At 32.1% G+C, this 25,240-nt stretch overlaps 1 protein-coding gene across 1 annotated transcript; it reads right to left on the reverse strand.

Moving 5' to 3' along the window:
• Positions 1 to 806: 806 nt before the first annotated feature.
• Positions 807 to 4,657, reverse strand: LOC141668203 (thioredoxin O2, mitochondrial). Its single transcript, XM_074474977.1, has 6 exons — positions 4,381 to 4,657; positions 3,884 to 3,949; positions 3,732 to 3,782; positions 3,502 to 3,581; positions 3,363 to 3,407; positions 807 to 1,153 (listed from the first exon to the last, which is right to left on the reverse strand). Exons 1-6 carry the CDS (start codon positions 4,577 to 4,579, stop codon positions 1,055 to 1,057), a joined length of 540 nt encoding a protein of 179 aa, XP_074331078.1. The 5' UTR covers positions 4,580 to 4,657; the 3' UTR covers positions 807 to 1,054.
• Between the last annotated feature and the right edge of the window lie 20,583 nt (positions 4,658 to 25,240).

Consider the following 25,240-nt stretch of genomic DNA (forward strand, 5'->3'; position numbering starts at 1 on the left):
CACCAAATATGAGAACCGAAGAGAATTTCGGTAAAGCATTGCATGTCAACATGATGTTGAGAAGATTTAGTAAACAAAGCATGAAGAATGAAGGATCCATAAGAGCTAAATGGTTTTTTTTTGTGACAATATTGTTCGTTTCCCATCATATATATATAACATCTTGCATGCTATAATATAGAATCAAATATTTTAAATTTGGTCACTAATTACTATAATCAATTAGCCATTAAAAATTAATATATTTGGATTATTATCTTCTGAATGTGATGGACATGCCATATACGTTTTTCTCATAAAAATTATAATTTTAGAATATGATATTTATTTGGAAAGATATATTTTATATAATACATTAAGTGTCCTATTAAAAATATTCCTTGAAATGTTAAATTATATTTCAATTAGTAATGGTTTAGAAATGTTATTGATTAATGGAATGCATAATGGAATGCATATCTTGTAACATTAATTAATCAACATTTTAGTCCACATTAAAAATCAATAATCTTCCTTTTAAAATAGATAGTCATTACTCAACACAAATAAACAAATAATAAATCAATTAGATTTCATAAACTATAATCAGTGTACAAACAAAAAATGATTTGAATAACCATTTCTACACGAAGCTACTTAGATCTTTCCAATCCAGAGTTTTGTACATGTAATGTAACTAATTAAAAGATAAAAGCTAAAATTTGCAAAATGTACATGATTCAAAATGCTGCATGCTTTATACCAAATGGATGGCAGAGATTAGTGCCAATTTTTCACATTGGAAACAGTAAACACAAATCAAAATATGAATGGAAGATGCCTTAGTTCAAACCATAAAATCATCAACAAACCAGTCATCACAAATTCACAATAGTGGCCAAAATTCTAAAAAAAACACTTATTTAAGTCTAAATGTACATCAAATTATAGTTGGGTTTAGTCAAAGAGACATAATCTATTTATGGACTGGACTCTCATCAAAGATTGAACACAAAATTTTCTTGACATAGTAGTGTATAAAGAAACACTAGCCACAGAAAGCATATTCGCATTTTCACTTGTAGAGATTTTCCATCGTATCCTTAATCCGCTGAAGATCAGCACCAACTACTTCAGAGGCCTTTTCCCCTTTATGGAAGAAGTGCAGCGTCGGCTGCAAGCAAATGCATCATCACAAATAGCTCATATAAGCAACTATGATAATTATTACGTAAAATCAACATGTAGAAGACCACATGCACACCCAAATGCAAGGCATAAATTTTGCAAAATTGTAAACCCACTGTACATTTGTATAGCATGGTGGTTATAGTGTCCACCAAAGGATGTCAAATCTTTCATAAGGCGCTGACCCGACTTGCCACAGAATTCATGCAACAAGGCATTGACTGACCCACATCCGGTAGAAAATTTTTAGGTTACAGATAAAATAAAGCACCAATGAGTTCGCTCATCAGCATTTAACATATTGCCCCTCTCAGAATTTTTGGGTCTAACAAAATTGTTAGTTTCCTAATGGCTTCATTAGTATTGATATTTTCTTTTCATTCTACACATTTCATTTCTGCTTGTATTACAATAATATATACATAATATATACATGAGAAAAATGGCCATTAAGGTGTCATCTTGGTTTTCCTGAAACTAAGTATGCATGAAAATTGTCATTTCGCCAAATTGCTAAGAAGGTCCTTAAGCATGTTTAATACCACCAGCAACATCATAGTGAAGAATCAACTGTTTACGTATGGAAACTTTACATGTTTCTTGGCGCATCCTCATTTACAGGATCTCCTTCGTACATGGTCATCAAAAGAATTAACACTAATGACCTTACACAACAAAGTGCCCTCCGCCATCCCCCCGACTTGTGACTCGTCCACACAGAATTAAGACAAAAAAAACAAAACCGGACACTATCTTCCAAGCATAACATAATGGTATTTCTTAATGTTAACATATATGATATGTACATTATTATAGAAAAATATTCAGAGTTACCTATAACATTATTATTAGTGAAACAGGGGTTTTCCCATATTATATTGGTTTTCTTATTGATTCGGGGTTGGTCATATAAACAATTGTGATATTGTAATAAAATTAAGGATTATGCCTTCAAAATTGAATGAGTAAAGAATTTGAGATTTGTTTATCATAGTATGAAAAGCCTATGTTATTAGGTGTGAGGAAAAAATCCCAAGAGAATTTGTAGGTTTGAGGGGAAAAAAATCTTACAAGAGTTCGTGGGGGTGAGGGGAAAAATATCTGGGAGATTATTTTATCACTTAATCTCTTATTTCTACTACTAACCTTATTATATAGTTATGCAGAAACATAAGTTCTTTTTTTCTTTTTTCTTTTTTTTTTTGCTTTTTCCGAAGCCTGGAGAAATTACAGTTCTATAGTTCTATCTGCACCAATCATGAATGTAAGGTTTAAAGGAACATACATAATATGTATAAGAGCAAGTCCAATGCTAGATGCAAAATGGCTATAGGCATTGCTATAATTTGGCACCAAAAAGTGTTTTTTGGTGCTAAAATAAAAGTTGCACCCCAATGCTAGTTTCATAACTAGTTTCAAATTTCCATAAATCTATTAAATTCTACTTAATTTAATATTGTTTTGATACTTTAAGATGTACAAGACAACAATTATTTAACTTTTCCCCTCCATTTGTAGTAATGGATGATGTGGCAAGGATGCATATATGCATCCTTGGTTTCAAATATAGAACTAATGATGCATATATGCATATTTGCATCTAAGTATGGCACCCCTTTGGAGTTGGGTTTTTTTGCATTTGGTGCTATAATATAGCAATAGCACCAAAGATAGCATTGTATTGGACTTGCTCTAAGACTAATTGGGGTTCTTAAAAGTTATATGGCATGTTAAATAAAAAAGACTACAAGAGTAACTAGAGTAATTTAAAGTGTATAGATCATCTGGCTGCACCTTTGGATTTCAATATTTTGTTGACCAACATCAAACAATTTTGGGTAATTAATTAAGAGATTTGCAAGAATCTTCATCGTATCTGATCTATATATCAACGGTGATAATCCATAGATCGATTATTCCAGCTTGCAATGATTCAACATCCAAAAATAAAAAGCAAAACACCAAGAAAATAAGCTGACAATTCATTACTAAACAATCTCAAACTCCAAGTTGTCAACATTCTATTAATATTGCCTTAATATACTATTGGCGTGATCTTTAATTACTACAACTATTGAAACAACCTATTGCAGCAGGCAGATAGTTCATTCACAATATGGTGCTTGTAAATTCAATAAGTGAAATGAGAAAAAAAAACTCATCAGTAACTGATGGTCGCTAATATATAAAATTACCACGGAGTTTATGTCCAGATCGCGTAACACATTCTCCAGTTCCTTCTGCAAAAATGAACCAGCAGAAAAAATATCAAGAGTAATTCTGTAAGAGATAACTTCCGATATTTCTACGCAAAAGGTACGAGGTAGCTCATACGTGATCAATGTCAATCTTGTATGTGGTAACATGAGGGTACTTCTCACTCAATTGACCAATAAGAGGAGATAACAACTTACCTGCAGTAAATGGAATATACAATCAACAACAAATTAAACAAAAAAAATAAAAAATCATGAAAAGATGCCACCTGGAGTAAAATGTATGACCAATCCAGCTCCATTATATCCTAAATTTGCATAAATGATAAATATGACTAAAAATCTTACATGGTGGACACCATACGGCAGTGAAGTAATATATTGCTGGTTGCGAGTTATCTGGAAACAGAATTAACTAATACCTGAGCTACTAAAATATCCGGATAATAAAAAAAGCTCAAAAATATAAATATACACTACTACAACAGAATCGCGCACACCTTTCACCTTGCTAAGTGAGCTAGTAAACTGCTCTTCTGATTCAACCAACACAATATTCGACGGACCTGAAATAATTCACTGTCTTCAGCAAACATATTACAATAGCCTTCAACTATTATTTCACTGCCTTAAGAAAAATAAATCTAGGTAATGTTTGACTACCCAAGTTTGAATTAATTTACATTTTCGCAATTTATGTCAAAAAAATCGAAATATTAAAAACATAGCATTAACACATAAAGCCTTTTTCGAGAAATATTAACCAAATTGCTTAAAAGAAAAAAAAAAAGGCAATTACAAAAAAACGTTCGATTACAATTCAATTAAAAATAGGATAAGCATTAAAAATAGTTTAGCAAAAGTGTAGTAACTAGATGATATTTGATACTGAAATAGATGAAAAAACAATAAATCATATAATCACAAGTACAGTAACACAATAATAAAGAATTAATTACAGTAAAATAGTAGTAGTAGTATAGAATGAAAGAAAGACCTGAGGAGCAGTAATTGCGGTAGGAAAATTGGGGAAAATGAAATGATGCATTGGGATGCGTGAGGGATGACGATGGCGGTGAAGGTGATGAGTACGAGGAAGCTAGGGTTTTGGTGCGGATTAAAGATGAAGATAGGGATGATAATTGTGTCAATTTTCTGGTGTTAATTACACGTCCAACTACTGATATTCCTCTCATCCTCTCCCTCCCCACTCTCGGAGATCAATTCAGGGGGCTATATTATAAGAAAGAGAAAGAGAAAATATTTTTGTTATTTTCTGTTAATTGTTTCACAAGAAAATATTTACAAATTAATTATAATCTATTATAAAACTTACATATAGACCTATATCTATATCTATTTATACTATACTATAATAACCGGAATGAAATATAATTTGCTTCAACGGTTATTCCCTAATTTTAGTTATTAAAATAGTAAATAAATAGTGTTATATATATATCCGCTAAACTACTAAATTATTAAACTACACTTAAATTACTTATACTACTAAACTACAAATACAAAATAAATAGTATTATATATCCGCTAAATTACTAAATTCTTAGAATACTCGACATAATCTGTTTATCCCACTAAACTACGATCACATGTTATCCTATTATTTTTATAATAAATTTATACTCATTATATATTTATAAAAATATTTTAAAATTATAATATGACAGAATAAATAAAATTTTCAAATAATAAAGGGAACATGTGAATCGCACGAGATTTAAATTAGTATATTATAATAACTAGTTAGTGGATCGGAATACCGTAAAAACCTTCAAATTTTTTATCTTGAATTTTTATTTTTTTTAACTTTTTTATCTAAAAAAATGTTCCTTACATTTAATAGTATCTTGATAGTCATTATTACATCTATTAATTATGTATAAATTTTACTTTATTTTTTACCTATATAAAAGTTTAGTAAAGTTATTCTTGCCATTATAATTAATATTTCAATATAAGTTTAGTAAAGTTATTTTTGCCATTTTAATTTTAATACAAAATAAACAATCTAAAATATTTAATACATATTATATTATTTGTCTTAATATAATTAAAAGCGACATTTACGGCTCTAAACTCACATTTATATCGATCAAAAGCAATTTTATTGGCTATAACTATTTTTAGCAAACTAAAATACAAAATGAGCCACCTCTTGAATCGTACTTGGAACTTAAACTGTAATCACCTTAATATAATTAATATTTAGTCTAAATGATCGTTTGTATCCTGCAATTTCAACCCGGTTAATGATAAATGGGAGATAATTAGTATTTATTGAAATCTCATTTTTATTCATGGTTAAAATTCATGACCCAAACAGTTCCCAAAAACTTTTAAAATAGACATGTATCTGCAAAAAAGGTATTTGAACTAAACCATTTTGTTTGCTTTTTTATAAATATTATTTAATTAATATTTTATTTGATATTACTTATTATAATGGTTATATAAAATAAAATACGACATCGATATTATTTGACATAAATCTACACTTTGAAGCAGAAGAATATCAATCGCTTGTATTGTTCTTTTTTATCTTCTTCTCAGACGAGTTCTCATAAAAACAAGAAAGAAAGAAATACAGAGAAGTTCAAGCACATTGTATATCCGTTGAATTTCTCACCGAAAAAATGTTATAATGCCCGATTTAACTCCTGTATATTCATAGGGGCATTATAATCGTTATCCGGTAATTAGATCATTTGACAAACAAAAAGTTAGATCATTGTATAGGATTTAATTTGTTAATCTTTGTAAGTAAGAACATTGTTGTTCTTGGATTGTAACCGGTTAATTTATTTACCGGAGTGTAGCAACACCCCCGAGGATTTATATATGAATACAGTAGAACCTCTGCATAAGAATACTCTTTGTAGGAATAACCTCCTTATTGTAATAAAAAATTGCGGCCCCAAGTTGGGCCAGTTAAAATTAAAATTACCTCTACATTGTAAAATTTTATACTTTTTATAAGTATATCCTTTATTAATTTTCGGGCGAGGTCTCTGGTTCAAGTCCAGGATGGCCCGGCTCGGGGGTCGGAAAGGTAAGAATAAAAATGCTAAAAATTATATATATATACACACACACATATATATACATATATATGTGTGTGATAGATATATATTTAATAATATATAGTCATTTTACATAAATAAACATGAAAGATGACTTAATATATTTTTCTAATATTATATCGTTTTGATTAACATTGCATCATTAGTTTGCGCACCCATATAATCACCTTCTTGTCAATTTGTTTCAAAAAATTCATGTATTTGATATTATGTTACGTAATTTGTCTCAAAAAGTTAGAATATATCTTTTAAATTCATATATCAAGATATATATAATACATAGTTTTTAATTAATTTTTAAAATTCAAAATTTATTTGGCAACCTTTATTAAAGAATAACCCCTCTATAATAATATTTTTGTCGGTTCTAACAATATTATTGTATAGAGGTTTTACTGTATATATTTTTCCGAATATCTTATGTTCGTTACTTTATTGTCCTAAACATTATTCACCTCAAGAACACGAACCACTAACCGTACACTAAATTATATATCCGCAAAAAATTCGAAAGAATTTTTTAATTTAGTGAGTATCGTATTCAACGCCCCCTTCTACGATACTTGGGGACCTAACACCTTAATACAGAGATCTACTTTATTACTGTTAAGTTACTGTCGCATTTGATATTTAGAATTGTCCTTTTTGTTACTTATTGAGCCTCATTGCTCATATTATTTTGTTTTGATCTAACCATGGAGGTTAAGCAAGAAGATGGCTAGATTTAGGCACACCGCTCGTAAGAGTGTCCCTAGCGGCCCCTTCCGCACTGCTAGGTTCCAGGTGCCAGATCAGGTAGAAGTTGGTGTTAGAAATCATTGAAAGATTTTTAGAATGTAATCTTTAGTGATCAGATACAGTTGGGTTATATGGAAATTTCAAGTCGGAATTGTAATCTTTAATTAAAAAAGGGTTGTAATAATATTTATATTTATGGTTGATCTTTGTAATCTTGTCTCATACCTCATTCTATACTGATCCTTGCAATTATCGGGGTTATATATTATTGTTATTGTATAATATATATTATCGGTTTGTCTAGTGTGTGCCCATGGGCACATGCTAAGAAAGTGTGATTGATGAGTTGTAAAAATTTAATTGGTGGAGATTTTTGTGCATGCAGGGGGTCTATCATTATTAATGAGTTTTCCACCAATATTTTGTGGACACTCATCAAGAACTAACTCTTAGCATGTGTCCACGAGTAAACACTAAAAAAACCCATATATTATATTGGAGTCGTGAGTTCGGGTGTCACAAAATTGGAAGGAGAGGGTTTTTACTAGAGAGGGGGGGAGAATTGGAAGGAGAGGGTTTTTACTAGAGAGGGGGGGAGGGAGGGAGGGGGGATGTGGGGGTATTGGATTTTTATTTTTAAAAATAAAATTTAATTTTATTTTTAAATACAAATGCTAAAAATCAATTGTAAAATGATAATTTTTTGGGAAAGTGACTTTAAAAATTAAAATTTTATTTTTAATAACTAGTAGATGAAATTAGATACCCCTGATCTTTTTAAAATAATTCTTGAGCTCATGAATTTTTAAATATGAAATTTTCAGGATAAATTCTTTAAAAAATGGTTAAAATTATTTAAAATACTCAATTACTAAAATAAATCCAACTAATACTTTTAAAAAGGGCACACGTACATTTTAGAGATGATACAAAAATTTTCATTAATAAATTAAACTCCAATTTATATAATTATTTAATACAAGTAAAACACTATATTTAACTGAAAAAAATTCAATTTGAAATCAATAAAGATAAAACAACTCGATCAATTTACAATGTAAGGATCACATTATCTCATACTCATCATTTAAAACATATCATTCATATAGCACATAACACATGTTTTTCAATTAAATACCGAATATTATAAAAACAATATTATAAAAGAAATAACTTTAAAATATTACCAAAGGTCGAGAGTTCGAAATACATCAAGCACTTCTTCAAATCTAATTAAAATTATTAAATATCTTATATGCACAATTATATCCCACATGTAATAGAACTGAATATTGATAATTAAATATATATTAACATATTTAAAGCAAAGTAGGTATCCTAAGTTATTAAATAGATAGTTTGGGATTCATAAATAAATAAGGTGTTCTAAATTACAAAGGATATGAGTTTTAATTTTTTAACATATTATAATTAGAGCATTTATTCGAATTTATAAAATAGAGATCTTTTAATAATTTTTAAGATATTGATAATGTTAAAGTACTACCAAATGTCGAGGATTCGAAATTTATCAAGCACTTCTCTAAATATAATTTAGAATATTAATTATATTATATACATAATTATATACGATTGTTAATATTGATAATTAAAAATCTTTAGACATATTTATAGTATAATATTTATCCTAAGTTATTAAGTAAATAGTTTGAGAATTATAAATAAATAAGATATCCGAATTTACAAAGGAAAGTAGTTTAAATTCTATTTTCATTTTGAATATATTATAGTTAGAGCATGTACTCAATCAATCAATTAATCAACCATACCCAGTAAATACCATATAGGACAGTGTCTGGGGAGGGTATACCGTACGCAGCCTTACCCTCATTCCAAAGAATGAAGAGACCGTTTTTTCAAAAGACCCCCGGCGTGTGTATGCACAGATATGTGTGTTCTAGGTACAAATTGATATACAATGATACATAAAAGTACGTAAAAATAAGCAAAATAATACCTTGTCCAATTGTTTTCTTCACATGGTACTTACCTAGGTCATTTTTTCGATATCCTCTGTTTGTTCTACTGAATCCCACCAAAACACGGCTTCACCTCTAAATGAGTGAGTAGAAAACTTTATCTTTTGATCCTCAAGACACTCTGAGATTTTGAAGACCCTTTCCATTTCCTTAATCCATGTATCTGTCGAAGGGTTTTTAGCACATAAACGTAACGAAAACGTAAATTTAAATCTTAAAAAAACCGAAACCCTGCGCAGGATCCATGCGAAAAATAATATTTAATTCGTAGTTCAGTATGTTTACCTTAAGAAGCTTTACGTTAATGGAAAGATGGAGTTCTTTAATATCGATCCAAGAACGATGAACGGAAATCCCTAGCAGCTGCTCCTCAAGTGTGAAGCACTCCACCGGTATCCACCAAGAGTACAATGTGATGGAGGAGGAAGAGGTTGAGAGAATTAGTTGCCTCCCTCTTGTTCTACTTTAGAATTAGGGTTAATTATTTGGGTTGAGGCAAATAGGGTTTATAATAGTATATTTATAGGCAAAATTTTCCGCTAAAAATTTTCCATAAAATATTATTATTATTAACCCTTTAATTGATTATTCTTATTAACCAATTAAATAATAATTAAAACACTTTTTAATCTTTAATCCCTTTTCTAAACACTTTAGAAAAATAATTCTCTCACTTGATTTAATTTTCAAAATTAAATTCTTAATTAATAATATTAAGAATTAATGAAATCTCATTTAATCAATTATTAAATCTGCTAATTAATTATTTATTTCACAAATAAATAATTACCAGCCATTATTAATTAATTCCTCCACCATTAAATTACTCTCTTTTATGGTGTGACCCTGTAGGTTCAATATTAAGCTGGTAGTAGAAATAAATAATAATAAAACTATTTTATCATTATTTATATAAATTCTCTAATTTATTAAATATGATTAATTAATAAATTAATCATATTTATTCTACATCGTGATGGATACTTCTCAGCATATCGCGACTATCCGGATAATACGAATTCACTGCTTAGAGTACCAAGAACCTTTTCAGTGAGTAGTTACTTTACAATCTATTCCTTCTACCCTGCAATGTCACGATTAAATACAAGGCATGGAACTTGTGTCAAGCCTATATTATTTAATCATTTGCTTTCCCATTCACTATGCTTAGTTCTATTTAATATAAATTAGAAACTCCTTTCTAATTTCATTCACTCTGGCCAGAGATTCCTGAACTAGCATAAGTAGATCAGCATTGAACATTCTCTTCCTTCACTGGAAGGGGTAGATCCTTTATTGATCATACACTATCTTCGTGTACAAATTCCTATACCCAGTAGAGCCCTTATAATTGTCCCTGGAGACTAAGAACTAAACCAAAGCATAGTTCAGTGTACACAAGATGACTATGATGACCTCAAGTCTAAGGATACTTGTACAACTATCACTATGTGAACAACTGCTGACACGTGAGTGAACTCCATCAGTTGTTCAGCTATGTGGGTCGTGTTCAGTGAACTTATTCTATAATAAGCACCTACATACTAGCTATAGTGTCACCACACAAATATCTATGAGAACAGACATTCTTCATAATGAAGCAAGCATAGTATGTACCGATCTTTGCGGATTACTAATTACCAGTTAGTAATCCTACGACCAGGAAATATTTAAGTTTAGAGTTATCATCTTTTAGGTCTCATTATTATGATCTCATCAAAATCCATAAAAAGCTTTACTCTAAATTATGATATATCTTATTTAAACACTTAAATAGATAAAGCCCGCAATAAAACCAAAACAAGTCTTTTATTAATATCAATGACATCAAAACAGATTATATAAAAGTTATTCCTAAATCATCATACATGATTGGACTTAGGACACATCTCTTTCAATCTCCCACTTGTACTAAAGCCAATCACTCTGGTATCTAATACCCATCTTGCCTTTATGACGATCAAAGTGACTTTGAGAAAGTGGCTTTGTGAGTGGTTCTGCTACATTGTTATGTGTGTCAAATCTCTTGACGTCTCCTCTTTCAATACAATATAAGAAATGTTACCGCGCTCCCACTAACCTTTTTGTAGACACATGGTTCATCTATGTTTTTGATAAAACCAAACTCTTTGATTGTCTCATCAAAACGGATGTTCCATCTACGAGAAGTTTACTTTAAACCATATATGGTTCGCAGCAGCTTACACACTAGGTGTTCATTTCCCTTGGAAAGAAAACCCTCTGGCTGTGTCATATAAACTTCCTCTTCAAGTTTCCCATTGAGGAAGGCCGTTTTCACGTCCATTTGCCGGATCTCATAGTCGTAGTAAGTAGCAATCGCAAGCAAAATCCGAATTGATTTTAACAGGGCTACATGCAAAAAAGTTTCATCAAAGTCAATCCCTTGCCTTTGTCTGAATCCTTTTTCCACGAGCCTGGACTTATAGGTCTCCACCTGCCCACCTGCCCATCTGCTCCAATCTTTCTTTTGTATACCCACTTGCACCCAATAGGCTTAACACCTTCAGGCGCCTCAACCAGAGTCCATATTTGGTTGGTATACATAGATTCCATTTCGGATTTCATGGCACTATGCCATTTCTCTGAGTCAACACTACTCATAGCCTCATTATAGGTCACAGGGTCATCATCATCAATGATTGACAACTCATTGGCATTCTCAATGACAAGGCCATAATACCTCTCAGGTTGGCGAGACACTCTCCCTGACCTACGAATGGGCTGTTCCACAGAAGTTTGTTCATTCTGAACAGGTGTTTCCACTTGATCCGTAGTAGTTTGTGCTTCTTGTACTTCATCTAGTTCAATTTTTCTCCCACTATTTCCTTCAAGGATAAACTGCTTTTCCAAGAAGGTAGCATGTCTGGAGACAAACACCCGATGATCGGTGTATAAGTAATACCCTAAAGTCTCTTTAGGATATCCCACAAAATTACATTTTATAGATCGAGATTCCAGCTTATCTGGGTCAACTTTCTTGACATAAGCTGGACATCCCCAAATCTTAACGTGTTTAAGACTCAGTTTCCTTTCTTTCCATATCTCATATGGAGTTTGAGGAACAGATCTGGAAGGCACCTTATTCAGTAAATATGATGAGGTTTCCAATGCATAACCCCACATGAATACTGGAAGATTCGCATAGCTCATCATGGACCAAACCATGGCTAACAAAGTTCGATTTCTCATTTCAGATACCCCATTCAACTGTGGAGTATATGGAGGAGTCCACTGGAAGACTATACCATTTTCTTTGAGATATGCTAGAAACTCTCCCTTCAAGTATTCACCACCTCGATCTGATCGAAGAGTTACAATACTATGTTTGGTTAGTTTCTCCACCTCATACTTATATTCTTTGAACTTTTCAAAGGCTTCAGACTTGTGTTTCATCAAATACACATATCTGAATCTAGATCGATCATCTATGAAAGCAATGAAGTATGAAAATCCACCCATGGCTTGCGTAGACATTGGTCCACATACATTTGTGTGTACCAATCCTAGCAAATCTGTAGCCCTCTCTCCATGTCCACTAAATGGAGATTTGGTCATTTTACCCAATAGACAAGACTCGCATGTATGATATGATTCAAAATCAAAGGGGTCAAGTAACCCTTCCTTATGCAATGTCCGCAGTCTATTTTCACTAATATGACCAAGTCCGCAGTGCCACAAGAAAGTGAGATTTTCACCATCCATTTTTCTTTTATTAGTATGTTCAATTTATAGTAAATTATGCTCTACGTCACATACATACAGACCATTATATAAAATACCACTTCCATAAAGAACGTTATCTCTAAGAATTGAACATTTATTATTCTGAATAACAAACAAAAATCCAGCCAAGTCTAACATGGAATAGAAATAATATTCCTCACAATCGAGGGAACAAAATAACAATTATTTAGAACAATAGTCTTGCCCGTAGGCATATGTAAATGAAATAATCCTACAGCTTCAGCAGCAACTCTTGCTCCATTTCCCATCCGTAGAATCACCTCCTCTTCTTCAAGAGTCCTACTTCTCCTTAGTCCCTGCAACGAATTACAAATATGAGAACCACAGGCGGTATCCAATACCCAAGTAGAAATTTGACTTAGTGACATATTAACTTCGATCATGAACATACCTGAATCAGAAGCGGTAGTCTCACTGCCCTTCTTCTTCTTCAATTCTGCAAGGTAAACCTTGCAGTTCCTCTTCCAGTGCCCCACCTTGTTACAGTGAAAGCAAACATCTTTGCTCTTGGGGTCTTCAGCTTTTGGTGGAACCGGCTTTTCTCACCTACTTTCTTCTTCTTGGAAGGGTTCTTCTTCCTTTTCTTAGGATTGGAACCTTCACCAATTAGAAGAACAGAATTCTTCTTAGGGGGAAAATTCGATTCCGCGGTCTTCAACATGTTGTGAAGTTCAGGCAGGCTGACATCCAGCTTATTCATGTAAAAGTTCACAACAAACTGCGAGAACGAACTCGGAAGTGATTGCAAGACCAAGTCTTGGCTCAGCTCCCCATCCATGGCAAAACCAAGTTGTCCAAGACGTTCAATCAAATTGATCATCTTAAGTACATGGTCATTCACAGATGATCCCTCAGACATCCTACAACCGAACAGTTCCTTCGATATCTCATATCGAGTTGTCCTCCCTGCCACATCATACAACTCTTGTAGATGCATAAGGATAGTGTGAGCATCCATATGCTCATGTTGCTTCTGTAGCTCAATGTTCATGGAAGCTAGCATGATACATTGAGCAACATTTGCATCATCTATCCACTTACGATACACAACATGTTCATCATTATGTGCATCGCTAGCAGGTTCAGTAGGCTTAGGTGAGTCAAGCACATATTCCAGCTTCTCAACCCTGAGAACAATTCTCAAGTTTCGAAGCCAGTCAGCAAAATTAGGACCAGTCAACTTGTGAGCATCTAGTATACTCCGGAGTGATAGTGCAGAAGACATAACAAATATAGTAAATCTGTAAATGATGAACACATAACAACACTTAGCAAATATTCAATTTCATTTCAAGACACTATATGAATCGGGTCTTTATTCATAAGTGGCTCCCACTAGTTTATCTAATTTATACAACCCCTAAGTGAAAATTAAGCATTCATAATGCTAGTGGGAATAGGGATCCTACATTCCATCACACAACCTCGGCTGTAGCACGAAATGTCATGTGATGTTCAATAAACAGACAACTCTTGTCAATTACATCTTATGTTATTCCCTAATAAAACTTTAGCCTCTTGAATAATTGAGTCACGGCTGTAGCATGACAAACTCAATATCCTAAGTCAAGTCTAACCCAACATTTCGTACAATTGAATCAGTCTCCAACGGCCCACGGCTGTAGCACGTAACGACCTTTAGATTCTAATTCAATGTACACATCTCTATGTAATAGATAAGTATTTCTTATTTCGAAATCAAAGCCCTCGGCTGTAGCACGAAATGACAATGATTTAAAAATAAGAACCACTTTCTACCATGTTGGAAGGCTATGACCGACACAAGCCCGTTGTGTCATTGGCCAATTACTACTTGATATTATTTAATTTTAGAGGGATTATATTATGTTACAATCATAATCATATTATAAAGAGATTCTTCCTTCTAAATTAAATATTTCAAATCAATAATCGATAATCAGATGATTCCCAGATCGAGGGGAGCATTGTCAAGAGGCGTCACTTAATACCCCTTTCTTACAGATAGAAATCTGCTTTTGACAGAATCATCCTTTCTCTCAATATTGAAAATTCATATTTAATTACGTGTTTCATAAACACAAAAATCTCATGATTGTATTCATAATATTATTGTTAAGGCAAGAAATGATTCCTATTCTAGATTTTCTAGAGCACGCCTTATATTGATTTAAGTTCACCTAAATCTATCATTGCATGGTAAACATAGGCATATATCTCTTATATAAAATTAAATAAACAAGTAAATGTAAAGTGCAATAAAGTAAATGTGTTTGGTTATGGCCCCATCCTATATGATCTTTATTAAGCTCATGATAAAGATCAAGGTCAATCTAATATGGTGATGGAAATAAATACAACTACTTATTACATAAGTCTTCTTCTTTGTTTAGAGTTCTTGTATGCCTCGTCTTCTTCTTTGTATCACCTCCATTGGATAGCCTTCTTGAGTCTTCAATTACATTACATAGATTGAAAGTAAAACTAATCTAATGAACTTACAAGAATAACTCGAGTTACATTCGAGATTTATGATTACGAAGATTGACGACATGCAAGTCGTATTTAAAACCAAAACCAAAACCATTACACTAAGGTCGAAAGGCCATAACCATCCACCATGCTCATACAACACATAAAAGCATGTTAAAACACATAATCTGATCTTAACATATCATATTATCCATGATCTAATCATAAAAAAAAATATGACAAAAATCAGAAAAATCAGAATCAAATCAGAAAAACAAGAATCACTGTTTACGGGAAATAAACGACGTCAAACGCCTTATAGACGAGTCGTTGATAGCTTTTGCTATCAGTTTTGTTCAGACGCTCGTTTACCTATGGAATAGGGTATTCGTTTGCGTAAATCGGACACCAGACCCAGATTTATTTCAGCTAATCTGCAGCAGCCAATTCAGAATCCGTATCTAATATGATTCTCATAATTAGAACAAACATAAATCATGTATATATGAGTATATATACAGATTACATAATGATCTTATGATTATACAACTCACATGAATATCATATATTCAAAACCATACATATATAAGTATATTATATCAACATCAAATCATGACGAATCACGTACATGCTCATATATCGAAAACGGTTAAACACATAAACGAATTAAAAACTTTTCGCAAGTAGCTCTGATGCATTTGAAGGGTTTTTAGCACATAAACGCAACGAAAACGTAGATTTAAATCTTAAAAAAAAACCGAAACCCTCCGCAGGATCCATGCGAAAAATAATATTTAATTCGTAGTTCAGTATGTTTACCTTAAGAAGCTTTACGTTAATGGAAAAATGGAGGTCTTTAATAGCGATCCAAGAACGATGAACGGAAATCCCTAACAGCTGCTCCTCAAGTGTGAAGCACTCCACCGGTATCCACCAAGAGTACAATGTGATGGAGGAGGAAGAGGTTGAGAGAATTAGTTGTCTCCCTCTTGTTCTACTTTAGAATTAGGGTTAATTATTTGGGTTGAGGCAAATAGGGTTTATAATAGTATATTTGTAGGCAAAATTTTCAGCTGAAAATTTTCCATAAAATATTATTATTAATAACCCTTTAATTGATTATTCTTATTAACCAATTAACTAATAATTAAAACACCTTTTAATCATTAATCCCTTTTCTAAATACTTTAGAAAAATAATTCTCTCACTTGATTTAATTTCCAAAATTAAATTCTTAATTAATAATTAATTAAATCTCATTTAATCAATTATTAAATCTGCTAATTAATTATTTATTTCACAAATAAATAATTACCAGCCATTATTAATTAATTCCTCTACCATTAAATCATTCTCTTTTATGGTGTGACCCTGTAGGTTCAATATTAAGCCGGTAGTAGAAATAAATAATAATAAAACTATTTTATCATTATTTATATAAATTCTCTAATTTATTAAATATGATTAATTAATAAATTAATCATATTTATTCTACATCATGAGGGATACTTCTCAACATATCGCGACTATCCGGATAATACGAATTCACTGCTTAGAATACCAAGAACCTATTCAATGAGTAGTTACCGTACAATCAATTCCTTCTACCCTGCAATGTCACGATTAAATACAAGGCATGAAACTTGTGTCAAGCCTATCTTATTTAATCATTTGCTTTCCCATTCACTATGCTTAGTTCTATTTAATGTAAATTAGAAACTCCTTTCTAATTTCATTCACTCTGGCCAGAGATTCCTGAACTAGCATAAGTGGATCAGCATTGAACATTCTCTTCCTTCACTGGAAGGGGTAGATCCTTTATTGATCATACACTATCTTCGTGTACAAATTCCTATACCCAGTAGAGCCCTTATAATTGTCCCTGGAGACTAAGAACTAAACCAAAGCATAGTTCAGTGTACACAAGATGACTATGATGACCTCAAGTTTAAGTATACTTGTACAACTATCACTATGTGAACAACTGCTGACATGTGAGTGAACTCCATCAGTTGTTCAGCTGTGTGAGTCATGTTCAGTGAACTTATTCTATAATAAGCACCTACATACTAGCTATAGTGTCACCACACAAATGTCTATGAGAACAGACATCCTTCATAATGAAGCAAGCATAGTATGTACCGATCTTTGCGGATTACTAATTACCAGTTAGTAATCCTACGATGAGGAAATATTTAAGTTTAAAGTTATCATCTTTTAGGTCTCATTATTATGATCTCATCATAATCCATAAAAAGCTTTACTCTAAATTACGGTATATCTTATTTAAACACTTAAATAGATAAAGCCCGCAATAAAACCAAAACAAGTCTTTTATTAATATCAATGAAATCAAGACAGATTACATAAAAGTTATTCCTAAATCATCATACATGATTGAACTTAGGACACATCTCTTTCATCTGCCGCATGTGGATTAGGCTTACCTTTAAATGTCGGTGGATCTGCATCTCTAAATTGTTTATAAGTACACTTCTTGGTTTTCTCAGTTTCCTTCATAGGTTCAGTATGCGTTCCAACTTGTATTGGCGCCCCACTTAGGATTGCTTGATGTTGTTCCGGAGTCACTGCATCTACCATCCGTCTCATCGCACCCAACACCAAGGTTTTATTGGGTATGTTACGTGCACCTGATCCTTCACTATTCTCATTGTTTTGTCTTGCTCCATTTCCTTCCATCGTAATAACCTTATACAAAGTAACTCACGTTATAATATGATAACAATACAACATGCATAAAACATTTAATACTTGTCTAGTTATATCTACTAACTAGTACCAAAAGACTTAACTCTAGCTTTATTTCTAGCTCTACTACTCTTAGCTACCGAAATCCTTTACTAACGACTCTATAGTTAGGCATAAGAACACTTTCGTTTGACTTACAGGGTTTCGCATTATCCCAAAACCTACCGCTCTGATACCACATGTGACACCCCGACTCAACTTTACAGCAGAAAGTTGACATAGGGTCGTCAACTAGCCAACACAACCCAAAACTTATAAATTATAATTTCATACATTGCTTTCAGCATTACTTCACTGTGAAATTGATTTACTGACAAAATTACATCATTCATGTGTCACACCTATTACATATTAAAAGTCTTTATACATAAAACAAAACTACATTATGTCTTCAATCTTTCTAACTAAACTACTTTATCTTTTTCCTTACTAGAGGAAGACGATCCTCCACTTACATCATTCTTTCCTGGGAAAGGTTAGAGAGAAAAAACAATATAAGCATCAAAGTTTAATAAGCATATGATGAATTATGACATCTAATGAGACACTTGATAAGTACGAATGATTTATCTCTATATTAAAATATACTATAAAACATCAACAAGGTATATCAAATATTAAGAGAAGTTCAAGTAATTAGTCAAAGGTAAGTGGAAGCTTGTAGACATTAAACTCAAAGATTCACCTGAAATTAAGTTAAAATTTTTATTAGAAAACAATTTGACCGAGCAACTTTAATTGATCTCTTAACTATTACCTCTTAGTAATTTTCTTATTTACGAAATGAATCCACTCGTTGTTTTTCCAGATGTCATTTTGGATCATATGTCTTAACCATTACCTTTCGGTAATCTTCATAATCATTACCTTTCGGTAATCTTCGTAACTATTACCTTTCGGTAATCTTCATGCCACAAGATGGATTCATTCGTCTTTACAAATACAACTTTACAACTTTTCTATACATTTTTCTTAACTATTTAGTAATTTGTTGACCTCATCAACTGATATAAGTAGTTTGTTCTAGTTCTTAACTTAATATCATAACCAGTTAAGTTGGTTAACTAGTTTAATGTTTATTTTAAATTTCTCACAAGTAATTAGCTAACTTTTTAGTTATTTTCTAAACCCATGACAGATTATCAACTTGACATGATTAATAACTTAGATTAATCATCATGACACGTTTTTAGTAGTAACAAAATTTAAATATAGCATAACCCACATTCTTGTAATCAATATAATACAACATATACTTACTGTGCTTCCCTTTGTTTCTCTTGCTAAAGTATTGTAAGCCTTATCATTTCTTGACCAGAGCCATTACTTTTGCCCTTAATTTATAGATTTGCATATTAAAGTTTTGCTCCTGTATTATAACTTCACCTCACTTGATCTCTCTCTTTATTAGCCTCTTTCCCTCTCCCTTCTCTCTATTTCCGGTTCCTCTTTTCTCTTCTTGCTCTCTTTTCTTTTCTCTCTTTTTTTTATTGTTATTATTTTTTTTAAGCTTATGACACTAAGTCATCTACTAGAGTTTCACGTATAAGGCAAACCAAGCTCCTCTGCGATAGCCACGTATAGCCTTGACTCTCATTCCTTTTTGGTGAAATCACTTATTTATTTATTTCTTTGTTATTATTATTACCTTTTCCAATTACTTTTAATTATAAACTCTTTTACTTATTTATGAAAGTTCTCTATATGGTCATCACAGTCTTAGTCTTGTTGCATCAGCTTTGACTTAATGTGTTGCGCCTTAGTTTTAGCTTATACCGTCTTGATAGTACTTGAAGTCACCGTGGCTGAAACTTAAATAAACTTAAATATGACTTCACTTGATATGAAAATTAAAGGTGCATTATGAAATAGGAGGGGTCTTTCTGCTCTCTTTATTTTATCTTCTTAAATTTCCTTTTATCCCTCATCGATAACATGTGAAATCGTTCACCTCCATTTCTTTATCTAACCAGGCATTGAAACAGTTGTGCACACCAACTTGACCCCTCTAACTTATTACATGAGTGAATACATAAATTTGAGAAAAAAATCTATTTTTTCCGAATGATCAACATTCTTGTTAAAAGTTGCTATAACAACATACTGAAATATCCAAATTCTATTATACACAAATTTATAACAAAACTCTAGGTGGGGATATTACAAAAATAGTTTATAAATACTCAGAAAAATAATTTATTAAATCCATAAATCATTTATAAAATTATATAACAACATAAAAGTTAATAGAAAAATATCAAAATTATCTATACTTGTAAGGCATATGTCATAGCCTATTTGTATATTCGAGGATTTAACTCAACTCAAATAAGAATGTAATAAGTAAATAGTGGATCTACCGTCAAAGAGATCTCACCAGGTAACATCTGTCAGAGGATTCAGAAACAAGGTTCATCTACAGACTTGAGGAGTTAATTCACTGGAAGAAGCTCAAGAAATTGATCAAGCCTCAGTGATGCAAATCAAGATTGTGGATTTAATCAAGTGACAGAGATCTCATCAGGGTATCATTAATTACAAGGATTTAATCTGAAGAAAATCAAGTTGTCAAAGTCAAGACATGAAGAAACGTCACGGAAGTTAGTCACTCATGAACCAGAAAGTACATCGAGTGTCAACGTTGAAGTGGTGGAATTGATTCATAATTTTCAGAAGATTTTCAGAAGAATGGTTGTTGCTCAGGATTAGTATTAATTCTCTATTAATTAATTAAGTCATATAATTTAATTAAGAAAATAAATTATATATGTAAAGATTAATTTATTTATTAATTGAATTAATTGATTAATTAATTCAGAATTAATATTAAGAATTTTTAGAAGTTTAATTGGATTAAAAACAGTCTTAAATCAGCAAGACAATTGAAAATGAACTAGCATGACAATCTGGATTGTCATACCGATTGTCATGCCAAGTCATTTCAATTGTCCTACCGAAAGTTCTACTGGGAAGGAGATAGTCTTGGTAGTTCAACTGATCGTCATACCGAAAGTCATTGTAGTTCAATCAGATTGTCTTGCTAGTACAATCAATAGTCCTACCGATTGTCTTGCTGAGCTCAGGATTGTCTTGCCAGTTCAATGAGAGTCTGTTGATTGATTTAAAAAGAAAAGAAGAAGCAGAAGACTATCATTCACACAGAACACAAGTCAAAAACAAGAACACAGCAGAAAAGAAAAAGAAGACAATATTTCATCCTTCATCTGCATACTTCAAGATCATAATTTCTAGTTTGTAAAGTTAAATCCAATCAACTAGAAATCATTCTCTTGTTCTTGTGTAACTATCTAGCGGATCAAAATCCCTAGAACTTAATCTCAAATTGCGTTTAGCATTTGAATCTTTTTATTGCAAAAATAGAAAAAGTTCATGTCGAATTTATTCTAGATTTGTGATAATTAATTTGAGATTAATTCCTTGTAATCGATACAGTTGTTGTAACACCTTTCAAGTTTAATAATATTCTTATTTAACTTGAATTTTGTTTCACATTTTTATTCCGTATTTAATTTGATTATTCGGTACTGTTTGTATTCAACCCCCCCTTTACAAACAAATTGGGACCTAACAATACTTTATTTTGGACATATAAAAATTAAAATACTCAAATTCTATCATATTTAAATATCCAAACACAAATACCACTTCACATATAATTCACCAAAAATCATATAATAATCACAAAATATTTATTTATTAACAAAAATAATAACACGTCATATCCCGGATAGTACATCACGGGTCGAACCTCTTCAAGGTAATACTACTTCTGGGGTATTTTCTGGAACACTTGCCACTTCAGGGGGCATATCCAATTAATTTTATTTTCATGGTACAACATTTTTTGCACCAACAGGTCAACCAATTCTTCGATAATTGTTTTATGAATAGGGATTTCAACCCTTGTCGGAACATTTACAGCAGGTATATGTGATTTTATAACATGTCTATAATTATTAAAAGCATCTGACATTTAATTAGCAATATTTTGCATGTAAATGATTCATATAACCTCGGATTCACATTATTTAGTACGTGGATCTATAGCACTTAATCCCGATATGTTTAATGACATTTCAGAATTTAACTTGTGCAAATCATTAGCTCCCCCTAGTGGAGGCAACACAAACTCATCAAAATGACAATTAGCATATCGAGTAGTAAAGACATCACCAGTCAATGGTTCAAGATTCCTTATAATAGAAGGTGAATCAAAATCAACGTATATACCTATACTTCCTTGTGGTCCCATTTTAGTTCTCTATGGCGGTGCAATAGGAACATATACAGCACTACCAAAAATCTTAAAGTGTGATATATTAGGAATTTGACCAATAACTAACTCTTGAGAGGATTATTTATGGTAAGCAGATGCTCTTATCCTAACTATATTTACGGCATGAAGTATTGTGTGACCCCAAACAAATGTTGGTAATTTCGCTCTTAGAAGTAAGGGACAAGTAATAAGTTGAAGTCTTTTAATTAAAAGCTCTACTAACCATTTTGTGTATGTACATGAGCTACGAGGTTTTCGACTGAGATTACTAGTGATATACAATAGTCATTGAAATTAGCAAATGTAAATTCAGCAACATTATCTAGTCGAATTGATTTGATAGGATTGTCGGGAAACTGAGCGCAATTTGATAATTTGAGCAAGTAGTTTAGCAAAATCGGTATTTTGGGTAGAGAATAGACATACATGAGACCATCTAGTTGAAGTATCGATTAGAATCATGGAATATCTAAATGGTCTAGATAATGGATGAATATGACCATTATGTCACCTTGAATTCTTTTAAAAAAATTCGTAGACTCGGTTTGAAGTTTAACTGGAGATGGTCGAACAATTAGTTTTCCCAAAGAACATGATGAGCAAGAAAGTTTATCACATGGTATGATCTTTTTATTCTTAAGGGGATGTCCTGTAGAATTTTATATTATACGACGCATCATGGATACTCTTGGATGACCAAGTCTTTCATGCCAAATGGTGATTGATTTTGGGTCTATGACCTTGGGAGTGGTGACACTGTGAGACTCGATGACTCCAATTTTGGTAGCATATAATCCAGAGGAGATTAATTGTAATTTTTCTAAGATCTTTTTATGGCCTGAGATAGTTGAGGTAATAAGGAGATATTCTTTTTCATTTTCACTAGTGGTTTCTACGTGTAAGTCATTAAAACGAATATCTTTAAAATACAGAAGATTTTAGGTGGATTTGTTAGAGTACAGAACATCATATGTATGTGAATTTGTGTTTCATTTGTGTTAGATATGAATACAATACAATACAGAGGGGGGGGTGAATGTGTTTTGGCTTAAATATTTACTTTTTGATCGACTTTGGGTTTAGCAGTTGGTTGTTATCAATGATTTCGTAGAATAGATGTTAAACATAGATAACAATGCAAATATGTACAACAAAGATCTTCAAAACTCACTTAATTTTATATTAAAAATCAAGCAGTGTTTTGCTACAAAATCTCAAAGTTCTTGGTTTAGAACTTAGCTTCTTTCTTGAGAGAGAATACAATTTCTAATCTATTCAGTCATATCTTAAACAAAGGACCTCAGTTAACTTTATATGATAGTTAACTTTGGTTTACACAGTGAACAATAAGAAGTGCCAATCACTTTTCTAACTGTCACTAATCATTTCTATTTAAGGGAAAAGTGAGATTTCCATATCTAGATTAGCATATCTTTATCCACTGTGTATTGGTTGATCCTCCTTTATCAGTTAATCTTCACCATTAATCTTGCACATCTCTCAAGCTGCTTTTTGTAGACTTATCAATCCAGCTGTGTGAGTTGTTTGTTGATTTGCAACCTTGGATATTGAACTGTTCTGCAATTCTGTACTTAGAGACATTTCTTCACTTCGAGATCTCCAATTAAGCTGTAGAGAACTCGACATCTCGATAGGCATGTTGGCTTGTCGATATCTATAAAACTTCATTGTTGACTTGACTTATCGATAACTCTGAGTTCTCTAGTGGATTTTGGTTTATCGATAACTCAGAGTTCTCTAATGGACTTTGGTTTATCGATAACTCAGAGTTCTCTAATGAATGTACACTTTGTCGATATCTCTGAGTTCTCGAATGGGTATCCGACTTATCGATATCTCCAATAGCATTTCCTGAGTTCTCGATAGACAATTCCTGAGTTCTCGATAGGTCTTTCTGAGTTCTCGAATGACTTCTCTATAACACTAATTCTGTGACTTGTAGAGATCTTGATTTAGAATGTTTTTCACCAAACAGAATTATTCAACTCCAAGCTTCTTCATAATTCTTCTGAGGCATGACCTTCTTGATCTTTTTCCAGATAGAATTCTTAGGCTTGACACTGTTTAGGGAAAAATGCTCCAGTCTACTCCATTTACATTTTACAGACATTAAGTGTTACAAGTATAAATTACAGATTAAGGTTATAATACAACTAATCTTAAGGTTGTCAATATGACTTAGTCTTGTTATGATACAGGCATGTCTTGGACAATAATCTCCCCCAATTTGTGAGAAGATTGCTCATCACAAATTCATGCTTGTTAACAAGACTAACCCCAAGTTAAAGAATGAAAATAAAATAATACAAAAGCTGATACAACACTTGTACATTGAACATTTGACAGTTTATAATAATTAAGTAAAGACTGAGCTTTCTGATCCTTTCTCAATTATGTTCTTAATCTGTACAAGTATTTCTAATTCTTCTAGGATGGGGGTGTCTGTTAGAGCCTCTATTAGTTTCAGCAAATCTGGCTTAGGATAACTAGCTAACATCCATATCCTGTATCTTGACAAAGAGCCAGCTTTTACATTCAGAAATCTTCCATCCTTTGATATTCTGCTCTTGCCTGATGCCTTCAACTCTTCTGATCTTCTAATATACTCCTCAATGCCATGCTCATACTTTCTCCTCTTTTCAGCTAGCAAAGCTCTATGCTCATCTCTCATCTCCTCTCTGTTAACCACAAACACTGCCAATACTGTTCTCCATG

Source organism: Apium graveolens, chromosome 6 (genome assembly GCF_009905375.1).
Source record: "Apium graveolens cultivar Ventura chromosome 6, ASM990537v1, whole genome shotgun sequence".
Lineage (NCBI taxonomy): Eukaryota > Viridiplantae > Streptophyta > Magnoliopsida > Apiales > Apiaceae > Apium > Apium graveolens.

What these genes read in the sequence shown, in the direction of transcription:
- LOC141668203 (XM_074474977.1), bottom strand. Translation starts at nt 4,579, where the DNA reads ATGAGAGGAATATCAGTAGTTGGACGTGTAATTAACACCAGAAAATTG. An exon ending in CCGCAATTACTGCTCCTCAG is followed by an intron (nt 3,950 to 4,380) that starts GTCTTTCTTTCA and finishes GAATTATTTCAG; the next exon opens with GTCCGTCGAATATTGTGTTG. An exon ending in TGCCGTATGGTGTCCACCAT is followed by an intron (nt 3,582 to 3,731) that starts GTAAGATTTTTA and finishes CATTTACTGCAG; the next exon opens with GTAAGTTGTTATCTCCTCTT.